The sequence below is a fragment of the Petaurus breviceps genome, unplaced genomic scaffold (genome assembly GCF_028583685.1).
Source record: "Petaurus breviceps papuanus isolate PSGF00001 unplaced genomic scaffold, PetGlider_PUasm1.0 98, whole genome shotgun sequence".
Classification (NCBI taxonomy): Eukaryota; Metazoa; Chordata; class Mammalia; order Diprotodontia; family Petauridae; genus Petaurus; species Petaurus breviceps.
In genome coordinates this window covers 58,255,043-58,268,848 of record NW_027187460.1, presented here as the reverse complement: position 1 = coordinate 58,268,848, position 13,806 = coordinate 58,255,043, and the positions used below count along the sequence as shown (strand labels likewise).

Below are 13,806 nucleotides of genomic sequence, written 5' to 3'. Positions count from 1 at the left end.
TTCCCAGTCAATGAGCACCTACTTTGATTAGAAAATACTGTTGTAATTATGTTGATATATATTGGAAACTTTCCTCTTGTCGGTAGCCTCCTTGGGGAATAAGCCTAGTGCCGATATCTCTTTACAGTCTTTTTAAGTACTTTAAAAAAAAAACTGTAGTTCATAAATGTACCAATTTTTTCAATACATATTTGTAGTGTTTACTCTTAAGCATTTGCTTAAACCTTTGCTATGATAAAATTTTTAATTGATGCTACTTTTTTCCTCTGATTTTTTCCTCTGATTTGCTCATACAGCAAATGGTGAATTCAGACAAACTTACGTTTTAAGTTTCAAAACTGTTATGTTAAAGTATATAGTCTGTAGAATAGTTGAAGTTCATTTTAACCAGTTATATATAATCTGTACAGATTGCAGTATTGTGATGAGACTGCTCCAGTCGCTTCTGACCTTACCACCAAGTTTCATGACCCACCGAAAACACCAGAACAGGTTCAAAGAGACTATGGATTTTGGTGTCCAAGGCATTTGAAGACATCTGGTGGACAAGGCTACAAATTTCTTGGAATTGACCAGTGTGCACCTCCATGCCCCAACATGTATTTCAAAAATGATGAATTGGAATTTGCAAAAAGCTTCATTGGAATTGTTTCAATATTTTGCCTGTGTGCAACTTTGTTTACCTTCCTAACTTTTCTAATTGATGTTAAAAGATTTAGGTACCCAGAAAGACCAATCATATATTATTCTGTCTGTTATAGCATTGTATCATTAATGTACTTTATTGGGTTTTTGCTAGGCAATAGCACAGCCTGCAATAAGGCAGATGAAAAACTAGAACTTGGTGAAACAGTTGTTTTGGGTTCCCAAAATAAGGCTTGTACTGTTCTCTTTATGCTTTTGTATTTTTTCACAATGGCAGGCACTGTATGGTGGGTGATTCTTACTATTACTTGGTTCTTGGCTGCGGGAAGAAAGTGGAGTTGTGAGGCAATTGAACAAAAAGCTCTATGGTTTCATGCAGTTGCTTGGGGGATGCCTGGTTTCTTGACAGTTATGCTTCTGGCTATGAACAAAGTTGAAGGGGATAATATCAGTGGCGTTTGTTTTGTTGGCCTTTATGATCTTTATGCTTCTCGATACTTTGTTTTATTGCCTCTGTGCCTTTGTGTGTTTGTTGGATTATCTCTTCTTTTAGCTGGCATTATTTCTTTAAATCATGTTCGGCAAGTTATACAGCATGATGGAAGAAACCAAGAAAAACTCAAGAAATTTATGATTAGAATTGGAGTCTTCAGTGGTTTGTACCTTGTTCCATTAGTGACACTTCTTGGATGTTATGTCTATGAGCAGATATACAGGATTATCTGGGAAACAACGTGGGTCTCTGACCATTGCCATCGATACCATATCCCATGCCCCCATCAGGTAAAAACAACCATATGAATTATTTTACTAACATAGAAGATTATGTTTACTGAAATGTAATTTTGTTTGTTGAGGATATTTAATTATATTTCAGATTTGGAAATTCAACATTACTAATACTTCTGTATTCATTAAGGCACAATTTGAAGGTTACATAATTTTTCGTCTCCCCCTGTTTTTTCCCATTGGAGATATAAATTGACACATTGAGAAGTTCTTAAAAATAGATATTGTATGTCAAAGGCAAACCAGTTGGTCTGATTAAGAATAGAGGGTCAGAAACTGAATGTCTGGTTGAAAGACAGGGAAAAGGTGGTGGTTAGGTGTGGTAGTTGAGGGGAGATGGAAAGTAGTCATTGTAGAGAGATGTAAGTTAATCTTGAATTTTCATTCAGTAAAAAAAAAATCAGTAAGTACTTTTCTTTAAGTTGTGGTCTTAGTGAATTTCATTTATCATCTTGTAATTTCTCATAAAATACTCTCCAGAAACATAATTTTAATAGAAATATGGCTAAATCAGTCTCTTTTTTCCTAACAGGAAACATATACCATTTGAAATAAAACATGGTTTTGGTGTTGTTAAAATTCCTTTTATTCAGAAAACACTGATTAAACATCCACTGTGTAAAAGCTCTCTTAGGCATTAGGAGAATATAGAGTTTAAACAAAACATGATTCTTATCCTCAAAGAGTTTATAATCTTTTTTTACTTGTTATGATTTTGGTCAGATTTGCTTATAAAAGTTGTATATTAGTGTTTTTAAGATTTAAGGTTTTGAAATTTCTGAATATAATTCTATAAGCATAGTTGTTCACAATGTTTTTCATAGAAATTTAGTTCATATGCCAACATACAGTGTTCTAAAAAATCTCAGTGCAGCTTTGAGCTACTACTATTTAAAATTGCACTGACATTTTTGGGCCATCATGTATATTCCTCTCTCTGGATTAATTATTTATTATTATATCTAGTGCTTTGAAGTATCCATGATTTCACTGGCACAGGTACTCCTTCCATTCATATAGACCATGAGCCCACCATACCTTGCCAGATGTTTCTGTGGACAAAATTCTTTTACTACTTGGTGAAGACAGATTCTGCCTCTCTCAATCCAGCTAAGCTGGACCCCAAATGATACGCACAAAAGTTCATCAGTTATTTAGCCTGTAGCCAAAGCCTTTACAAATTTGTTAGAACTTTACAGATCTTGTGTTCTACTAGGATAGTCTTCAAAGATCTAGTCATCTTCATTACTTAGTGAAATATCAGCATAGAACTTAGCAGAGAATATTTATAGCACATAACATTAATATTCTTCCACTAAAGTCCTATTCTGATGCTTTACTATAGTGGGACGTTACACTGAATTCTTGAAGACTATGTCCATGAAACACAAGTTTTGATAGGTTCTACTAAGCTAGGCATCATGGCATTGTGTATGGGCCCTGCTGTGTGAGGACCATCTGAGCTACATTCAGAGAGCTGGCCCATCACTATATTAGCCATTAGAAGATGGATTTTTTAACCCTGACAATTCTTAACACCACCTACTTAGATGTAGTAATCTGCCTTACTGAAAGGAATCCCCATACCAATAAAATCATATATCCTAAAAGTATTAAAATAATAATATTAAAGAAGCAAAACATAGTCTTTTAAATCAAGCGGTTTGTGGAATGAGCTGTGCTAAATAACTTCCTAGCGACAGCATTAGAAAGAGTACTTAGCCTGGAGTCAGGAAGAACTGAGTTAGAATTCAGCCTCAAATACTTATTATCATATGACCCTGGGCAAGTTACTTAACCTCTGTCTGCCTCAGTTTCCTCAGCTATAAAATTGGAATAATAATTGTACCTACTTCCCCAGGATCTTCTGTGAAGATCCAATGAGATTATATTTGTAAATTACTTTGGCACTATGCCTGACATGAAGTAGATGCTTAATATATTCTTGTTTCCTTCCTTCCTAAATAAGAATTACTACCGTGTTTCCCCGATAATAAGACACTGTCTTATTATTTTTTTGGACAGAAAAACACCAGAGGGCTTATTTTCAGGGGAGGGCTTATTTTAATGAACATTGACAGCAATTTTAATAAACAGGTAAATGTGAACAAAAAAATGTACCTTTATTCAGTAAGCAAATCACTGGGGAAGAACAGGATGACGCGCTCACTGCTGCAGCTCTGATCGGATGCAGCTCGGAGCGCGGCGTGTGTTTCACGGGGCGGGGACAGTGCATACAGAGGGTACCGTAATGTAGCGTGTAGTACAGGGGATCACCTTCACTACAGTAGCAATCTCAATAGGGCTTATTTTCGGGGGAGGGCTTATTTTAGAGGAATCTTACACAGTAAGGGGAGGGCTTATCTTCAGGATAGGTCTTATTATCGGGGAAACACGGTATGTAATAAATAATTTTCCAACCACTGTGTCATTTGGTCAGTGGATAAACATATTTGAACCCATTTGGCTTTGACAAGCGTAACTAGCACCTGCATATAGACAATCCAAATTATGATTGGATTTTACCTTGTGTTTTGGGGTTTGTGGTTTAGCTCTTGGTACTACCAAATCCAGCTAATATATTGAAGTGAAATCCTACCATATGGGGGCGGCCAGGTAGCACAGCGAGTAAGAGCACTGGCTCCAGTGTTGGAATAAGACATGTAGCACCCACCCAGAAACACCCGGCCGTGTAACCTTGAGCAAGTTACTTAACCCCAATTGCTTAGGGGCGGCCTGGTGGCTCAGCGGGCAAGAGCACCGGCTCCAGTGTTGGGATGACCTGGATCAAATCCGGGCTCACATACTCAGCACACACACCCAGAAATAACTGGTTGTGTAACCTTGAGCAAGTTACTTAACCCTGATTGCTTAAAAAAAAAAAAAAAGAAGAAATTCTACCATGTTTTTCAGCTTTTTGTATAAACTGAAGGGAAATACTCATCCTTTTAAAAAAAAAACTTAAACTCTACCTTAGGAGCAGAAGCCAGAGTTCCATTTTCTGATTGATTCTTTTCAACTTGTTCTCACTTGCTGTCAAAATGTTATGTTATGTTATGTTATGTTATGTTATGTTATGTTATGTTATGTTATGCAAATTATAATCCATAGACTGGTCTGACCAATCATATCTCTTAAGTCATAGAAATAAACTAGAGTTAGAAAATTTAGAATAGCTATATTGTAATATGGTTTAACATGTTTTGTTTGTTTTTTGTTTTAACTTTGAATATTTATTTATTTACTTTTAGTTATAACACTCAGTTCCACAATCCCTTGAGTTTGAAATTTTCTCCTCCTCCCTCCCCCCCAAGGCAGCATACAATCAGATATAGGTTCTACAGATACCTTCGCATTAAACATTGGTCAAATTGTAAAAAAGGATTATGACCAGTGGAGTGAACAATAAGAAAGAAAGGACAAAACACAACACAAGAGAGAGAACAAGTAGTTTGTTTCAGTCTGCATTCAGACTCTGTAGTTTCTTTCTCTGGATGTGGTTATTCCTTTCCATCATGAGGCTTTTGTAGTTGTCTTCTAACCTTGTATTGCCGAGAGGAGCCCAGTCTATCAAAGTTAGTCCTCGCATATACTATGTGTCTGTAATCTTGTACAAAGTTCTCCTGGTTATGCTTTCCTCACTCAGCCTCAGTTTATTTAAGTCTTTTCAGGTTATTATGAAGTCTCTCTGCTCTGCATTTCTTATAGCACAATAGTATTCCATTACGTTCATATACCACAACTTAGGCTGCTATAAATATTTTTGAACATATGGGTTCTTTTCTTGCTTCTCTGATCTCTATGGAATATAGCACTAGAAGTGGTATTGCTCAGTCAAAAGGTATGCCCTTTGGGTGTAGCTCCAGATTGCTTTCCAGAATCGTTGGATCAGTTCACAACTCCACCAACAATGCATTAGTGTTCCAATTTTTCCACATCCTCTCCAGCATTTATCATTTTCCTGTTTTGTCATCTTAGTTAATCTGACTGGTGAGATGTGGTACCTTAGAGTTGTTTTGATTTTTGCTTCTGTAATTATAGTGATTTAAAGTATTTTTTCATATGCTTACAGATATCTTTAATTTCTTCCTCTGAAAACTGCCTGTTTATATCCCTTGACCATTTATCAATTGGAGAATGACTTGTATTCTTATAAATTTGGCTCAGTTCTCTGTATATTTCAGAAATAAGGCCTTTATCAGAGACATTGGTTGTAAAAATTCTTTCCCAATTTTCCACTTCCCTCCAAATCTTGATTACATTGACTTGATTTGTACAAAAACTTTTCAATTTAATGTAATCAAAATTATCCATTTTGCATTTCATAATGTGCTCTAACTCTTGTTTGGTCATAAAATCTTCCCTTCTCCATAAATCTGAAAGGTAAACTATTTCTTGCTCTCCCAGATTGCTTATGGTAGCAGCCTTTATACCTAGATTGTGCACCTGTTTAGAATTTAGTTTGTTATACAGTGTAAGATATTAGTCTATGTCCAGTTTCTGCCATACTATTTTCCAGTTGTCCCAGCAGTTTTTGTCAGATAGCAAGTTCTTATACCAGAAGCTGGGATCTTTGGGTTTATCAAGCAGTTAGATTACTATAGTCACTGACTGCTGTGTCTTGTGTACCTAATCTATTCCACTGATTCACTACTCTATTCTTCAACCAGTACCAAGTAGTTTTGATGACTGCTGCTTCATAACACAGATTAAAATCTGGTATGGCTAGGTCACCTTCCCTAGTATTTCCTTATTTGGTTTTTCAGTGACTAAAAACTTAAACAGGTCATGATAAAATTTTGAACTTGGAATTATAACAGATTTGCCCCTTTCTTGTCTCTGATTTTAAAATAAAACTTTTATACACATGAGACAATGATACTTCTTATTTATCTTGTTTCTCCTCTAAATATTTAGATTATCATTTGTATTAAGTGAATCTAAAACTAGGAATTAACTATAAATAAGTATTTAAAGAGCTAGATATTGTGACTACTGTAAGTTTCCCCTCCAGAAATAGGGAGGAAAATGGAAATGGAAAACAGATCATGGTGTAAAGCTTTTTTTTAAAAATAGATTCCAACCTTTTTCTCTTGAAGCACCATATTTGATAGACATACCTTTCATGTTAGTCTGTTTATAGATTCAATAAAGAATCTTACTATGTTTAAAATTCTATTTATCTCTATATAGTTTTTCTTTCACAATGAAATGTAGCATTTTATTTTATATACTAACTAGCATTTAGACCTTTGAAATTTGTAAAACTCTTTAAAAGTATTATTTTGTCCTTGCAACAACTTTGGGGGCTAAGTGCTATTATTATCCTCATATTATAGATGATTTAGCTATATAGCTAAATTGTATCTAAAACTTTTATGCCCTTTAAAAAACACTACTGTAAGACTGATTCCATTGCTCTGATTTTCTTCATTAGGCAAAAACATTAGCACGTCCAGAATTGGCATTGTTTATGATAAAGTATCTGATGACACTGATTGTCGGAATCTCTGCAGTCTTTTGGGTAGGAAGCAAAAAGACCTGCACAGAATGGGCCAGTTTCTTCAACAGAAATCGCAAGAGAGAGTAAGATATTTTTAAACCGTAATTATGTGTATGTGTATGTGTGTGTGTGTATTTAATAGCTAAACATGAAATCGTTAATTATATATTTTGAAATGTGCAGACCTCCAGCTAGTCAATGAGCATTTATGAAGCACTTACTGTGTGCCCTGTGCTATGCTAAGTATTGAGAATACAAAGAAAGGCAAAAACAGTCCCTGCTCTCAAGTAACTCACATTCTAATGAGAGACATAAATTAAGAATAACTAGATAAATGCCAGGCATATGCAGAGTAGATGGAAGTTAATCTCAAGAGGGGAAGGCACTGGCCCCTCGTGAGATCAGAAAAAGCCTTCTTCAAAGAAGGTAGGATTTAAAGTGAGTATCACAGAAGGCCTGGAAAATGAATTGCACCAAACATCAAGGGACTGTAAAATGTTTTTGTCATTCTGGAGTTTTGCCGTATCAAATATCATTTGAAACTAACGGACATTCAACCAAGAAATGGAAGTTTATGTCACTTAAAAATTTAGATTTGGTGTTTATTCTCACAGTTGTAACAGACATATTTATTGCAAACCTCAAATAAGGCGTTTGTTTTCTTTATGTCACTTTAACTGATTGTCTCCATTAAAAAAATGTTTTGCCAAGTGTCCCTGTTCCTTAGGTATCAGTAGCACCCTCAGTCTTTTTCTCCTGTAACCATCAAAACATATTAACTGTGAAATGCCGTCTTAATTAAGTTCTTTCTTATTACTTTGTTAAGCCTTCTCACTAAATCATGTAACCTTCTTTTTAAAGACCTGCTGTATGTATTTTCGTGTGCTTTTTCTTTTGGTTTATCTTATTTTTGTAGTTTCTGTTTAAACACATTAATATTACATTATTGGTTAACTGGAATACCCTACTTATAGTAATAATCTAAAAATATGAACTAGCCTCTTTTCACATGCTTTTGTAAAATCAGTCAAGTTCTGGCTTTCTGAGATGAAAGAAAATCTCATTGAAGAGAATTTTCAAAAAGAAAATATTATACTTAAAAAATTTACCAATTTAGAGACTTAAAATTTTGAAGAAAATAGAAATCTATGCATAACTTATTTTTGTTCAGTTCTTTTTATTATCTCCAAATTATATAATTTAGCATCGTGTAAATAGCATAATGTAGAAGCTAGAAGGGCCAGTGTTGCAATTAGAAAGATAGATCTATGTGTGACCTTGGTCAAATCCTTTGCCTTCCCAGTGGCCCACTAAAACAGGAAGTTACAGAGGAGTTGCTGTTGGTGGTCTATTGATGAAATGACAAGTCCAGATCCATTGCCTCCCCTCAAAACGTTTCAACATAAAGCTGCCATTTTTGGTATATTAAATTTTATTTATTGCTTTTTCAAGCAATAGTTTGACTTAATTGAATGCTTTGGGGTTTTTTTGTTACAAGTGATATATGAGGTGAAAAATTTTAAGGAATCTAACATTGCTTTTGCGAGTTTGAAGAGCAGATAAAAACTTAATCAGAAGAAATCATCTGAGTCAATGGTGTCAAACTCAGATAGAAATGGATTGCAGATGGCATATTGACTCAAATAACAACAAATTAACTTTGTCTATGTTGTTTTTTTATTTTGTTAAAAAAAATCTCAACTGCATTTTAATCTAGTTCAGATAAGCACTAATGGTTTGCCTACTTGCCGCAGAAGACAGTGGTTTGATCCCTCTAATCAACATTATGGTCAATTAATGGGAATTATGTTTTCAGAATTTAATATCCTTCACAGTATCAGACAGATATAGAATATTCAGGGGAAAACTGCTAAATTAAAAAAGGATAAGCCATAATTTCTTAATTTCAATTTTTGTCATGTAAAATTTTGTGAGCTGTCTCATTTGAAAATGCATAATTCATTTGACTATATAAATCATGGTTTTTTTAATCAGAATAATTTATAGTGTCAGAATGCTGCCATATTCTGTCACCATTTTGCTGAGGGAGACAATAAAAAGAAAAATATAGTTTGGGGACTAACACACATATATAAATGATAGGCTAGAGCTTAGTAATCTTGTTTTCTGAGTTAAATGTAATGCTTGTCAGCCATATATGCTTTAATTTACTACTGAGGTTGAGTAGGTGATTTTGCAGTGAAATGTATGTTACTTTAGGAGAAATTTTAGAACCTATGATTTTATCTACGTGACTCCCAGTGTGGAAATTCCTTCCTCCCATCCAGGTCAGCAGTCATCTGTAACTTAGAGGGGACTGCAATTAAGTAACTTTCTCATGATCCTACTGCCAGTAAGTCAATAGATTATAAAAATATATGAATATAGCTAAAATACTTTAATAACATTACTACCACGTAATAGGTACTCAAATATTTATTGTTCGAATTCAGAAAACTGGCTTTTACTTCAGTTTTGCAATTTCTTTGATGTGAATACTTATGTCATTGGAGGAGGATGCATTCCATCCACACCTCATCCTATGCAATTCTTGTCTCTCTTTTTTTTCCTATAAATATTCCACAAAAGCTCTACCTGACTGAAAGTGTTCTTCAGGTTCTTTTACCATACTGTGGATACCATTCTAGTATTCAGGTTGTCCCATTTAGTTTCACTTACTCCTGCTACATGTATTTCCTTTCCTTTTCTAGTCATACATGTATTACAGTATGATGAGTTTTATGTCACTTCTACATTTAAGTTGTCATTGACAGTACAGCTGGGGTCAATACCCACTGTGCTTTCCATTGCCATTTGAATCACCTACAGGTATGATTTTTCTGAAACTGTAGCGTTCCATCTTTTTTTTTTTTTTTGGCAGCTATATAGTATCACCAGTAGTAGTATATTGCTGTTTAAAAGACAGGTATATGCAGCAGGGAATAACTTGGCTGAAGGTTCTGCACAATATTCTCAGGGTGTGATCTGGCCCTATCTGTAGTATGGTATATTGGAAAAAGTGAACTCGGAATCAGAGAATGTGGGCTCAAATCTAGATTTCCCCCTGTAACCTGAGGCAACTCTCTAGACTTCTCACTTTTTATTTGTTGTTCATTCATTTCAGTCATGTCAAACCCTTCACGACCCCATTGGGGTTTACTTGGCAAAGATACTGGAGTGGTTTGAACTTTACCCCTCTATAAAAGGGGGTAGTTTCATAGGAGGTTGGACTAGTTGCACTTCTAAATCTGTGATCTTACCACTTTAAGCTCCATTTCTAAATCTGTAATCTATATCTATCTGGCTATGTCCTCATCTGGGCAGTATGTTCATTTTGACTTTCTCTTTTCATTTAAGAGGCCAGGCCCTGGGGCTTGATAAAATTAGCATAATGATATCTGCAAGGCTGTCAGCTAGAGCAGAGCTTCATAAACTTTTTCCACTTGTCACCCCTTTTTGCGTTTTGGCATTTTGTTTGTTGGTATTATGTGATGTGATGTGATGGCATGCACAGTGCAAAGTGCGCATGCCTTGTGTTCAGAACCAATCCTGCATTGAAGTTGCGGGATGCAGCATGGGCAAGTGCTGCCAGAAACATCTTGGATTCATTATGTATTTGATTTTTAACTAGTTGTTGGTCGTTGCACGTTCAGAAACCTTTTTGTTGCCAAATTTTTCACGACCCACAGTTTAAGAAGTGCTGAGCTAGAGAATCTTATCATCCCTCTTCTAAGGACATCCTTTTTTCATCATACTGGTGTGTATACCTTTGGTGAGATATCTCCCTAATTTATGCTTCACTTGATGTTAATATTTAGGATTTTTATAAAGTTATCTCTACAGTTTATATTATCAAATCTTACGTGATCTTAATGTATGCATGGCAGACACCCTATTTGAAGACAGCACTTGAGACTGCACTTTACTCGATTGAATCCAGTACTGTTTTTTAAATCAGACTCCACAGAAATTTGTGTTGCCTGTATTTCTCAGTCATTTGTGTGCCTGTGAAGGTGTAGTAGTCTGTTGTAGAAAACCATCTGTGAAAACCTGCCTTTTCCTTTCCTATTTTCATCAGATATCCTTCATATAGGCACATACTATTCTGATAAAGGTATACAGAAGAGAAATTAAGTACATGGGTCGGTAGTTGAGATCTTGTCAAATTTTTGGTTTGCTAATGTCAGTGTTCTTTGCCATTCTTTTGAAATCTTCCTCTCTTCCTTTAGTGCCTTTTAAATTGTCATCACCAACACAGATGTCTTCTCTATGTCAGGCCCACCCACTCTTTCAGTTTTAATCTCTTTTGAGTTACATAACAATGTAACATACATAACTTACATAACAATCAGGTACTGAGGTATTGGTGTGACTTTGTGGTGATCCTGCTTTGGTTGATATAAGGAAATAGCCTAATTTGGTTGATTAAGGAAATAGCCTAATCTTAATTTTTAGATGAGGAAACTAAAGCCCACAGAAACTATTGAAAGACACACATAATAATTAGTAGGACCAAATTATTTGTACCACTTTTATATTTCCTACCCTTCAGTGCATAACTGGGGCTCTGGGAAGGAAGATTCTTATTCTTTCATATTTCCTTTGGCTCCTATAGTTTCTTAAATGTCATACATTGATATTGGTATGATCTCATAAATGCTGGTACCCCTTACCAATATGCAGGTCCAAAACTATCCACACCATCTAACCTCTGACTCTTGTCCGTATTTTCCCATCAGTTTTGGAGGAAAGGGGTCCACTCATCATGTTTGGGGCATTCCTATTTAAACTCTTGTCATTGTAGGAATATCAATGGAGTACATACATGGGCCATCAATTAGTTAGTTGTCCTTTGCTGTTATTACATTGCTGCCCCTGCCTCCTTTTCTAATCATACATCTTTCTGATATCTTTTGTGCTGCTTTTTGATAATATATCACAGCATGTTCACATCCACCTTATTTGTCTCCATTGTCCTTTTCATGACCACAACTTTAATTCTTTGAAAACTGCAATATTGCTTGATTCCCAGGAGAATCTTTGTTTTGGGGAAAGGAAACCATTAAAAGTCTTATACATACATTTTCCCAAAAGCAATCTAGCCTGCTCTCTTCTTCCTCGTCAATTCTAGCCCAGCTTTTTTTCCATTGTGTCTGTGCACATATCTAATTTCACTTTCTCAGCTGCCCATCTCTGGATATTATCTAGTGTATCAGTGTCATTTTTAGAACTAACTACAGTACTCCTACAGTGCTCATGCCAGCCTTTGCTTGTAGATTAACAGTGAGAGGAACCCCACTACCTCCTAAGACAGCGCATTTCAATTTTAGAGAGCTTTATTTTGTTTTGATATGAGCAATTCACTTAAACTCTCTGAGCCTTGTTTCCTGTCAAGGGGTTGTAATAGGTAAACTTTTAGCTTGATATCTTTAACCTTATCAGTCAATCAGTGAGCATCTTATGATCCCCCTGTGATTTCATTGTGAAGCTCCCTGAGACCTCTTCTATCACTGTTGGTTAGCAACTGTTCTGCAAATTATTTAGAAAGTTACATAGGTTACTGAAAAATTGTGATTTGATGAGGGGAACACAGTCAGCATTTATTAGAAACAGGACTTGAAACCAGGTCCTATTGACCTAAGGGTAGCATGCTGCCTTTCTCAGATTTTCTAATTGTCTGGCATTGTTAACTCTAATTCTAAACATTTTGCCTCACATCAAGTTATATTTACTGTTTTCTTAATGTAGCCCTGAATTATGTTAGCTTTTTTTGGCTGTTATATTACACTGTTGGCACATTAAACTTTCTATCCACTAAACCCCAGGTCTTTTTCAGATGATTCAGTTTCTTCTCTCCCTCATATTAAATACATGAAGTTGGTCTCTGAACCCAAGTGTTAGACTTCACATATATCTCCATTTCAGACTTAAGTAACAAAATTCAGTATAAATACCGGGAACTTATGGCTAGAAAACAGGTCATGTGAAAAAGAACCAAGGGTTTTAGTGACCAGAAAATCAAATACAAGTCAACTGTGTGATAGGGCAGTCAAAAAAGATAATGTGATCTTAAGCTATGTTAAGTGTTCAGAATGAGGCAAGTGTTGTCCCACTTTACTTTGCCCTCATGGTTTTGAGGTGGCATGGCTAGGTCATAGCACCTATGTGATTAGCAACTTTAGTGTTAAGATCTTCCAAGACAAATGTGATTATCAGTCCCAGCCACCTTCAAGATCTACTCAGTAACAAATACTATGTTGCCCTTAGTACAGATATAACTCCATGCACATACTTATATGTACTTTTTGTTCCTCCCTGTTCCACAAGGATATATATTCCATGGCTATCTGGTCCTAGTTAGAGTAATACATGGCTGCCTTTGATCCTTCAGTATGGTTGCCTACTAGTGAATGGCTCTTCAGCCACGAACAAAGACAAGTTCCATTTGTCCATTGGTTATTTTATACTCTCTTATAGAGTCTTATCTATGACTTCACTTCTTGATCTCTGTTTTGGATCTTCCAGTGCTTTAATTTTTGGAAAGATGAGATGCTATTACTTATTTTCTATTTCTGGATATTCTCTTGAGGGCATTTTGACTTGTTGATTTGTCAATACCTTGCTCAAATGGTCCCTTGGCATACAGCCTAAACCTCTATGGCCTTGACAAAATGTTTTATCTTATATAGCAATGAGACATTTCAGGATAATGGTTAGGAATGTTCAAGCAAGCAAAAGTTTTACAGATACTATTTCTTTTCCAAGGTAGAAGCAGGTGATAGTTCTCAAATGGGAATTTGTCTTTGTGTCTTATCAGACATAGCAAAGTTTTCCTAATTTACATGGTAGAAGGAAGTATTTATTTAGTG

At 35.5% G+C, this 13,806-nt stretch overlaps 1 protein-coding gene across 2 annotated transcripts in view; it reads left to right on the top strand.

Moving 5' to 3' along the window:
* Window positions 1–13,806, top strand: part of FZD6 (frizzled class receptor 6) — a 70,977-nt gene that overhangs the window by 46,727 nt on the left and 10,444 nt on the right. For both annotated transcript variants that reach the window (XM_069080943.1, XM_069080944.1), the window contains exons 4-5: window positions 411–1,428; window positions 6,872–7,020. In XM_069080943.1, coding sequence (XP_068937044.1) covers window positions 411–1,428; window positions 6,872–7,020 — 1,167 coding nt within the window. The remainder of the gene's footprint in view (window positions 1–410; window positions 1,429–6,871; window positions 7,021–13,806) is intronic.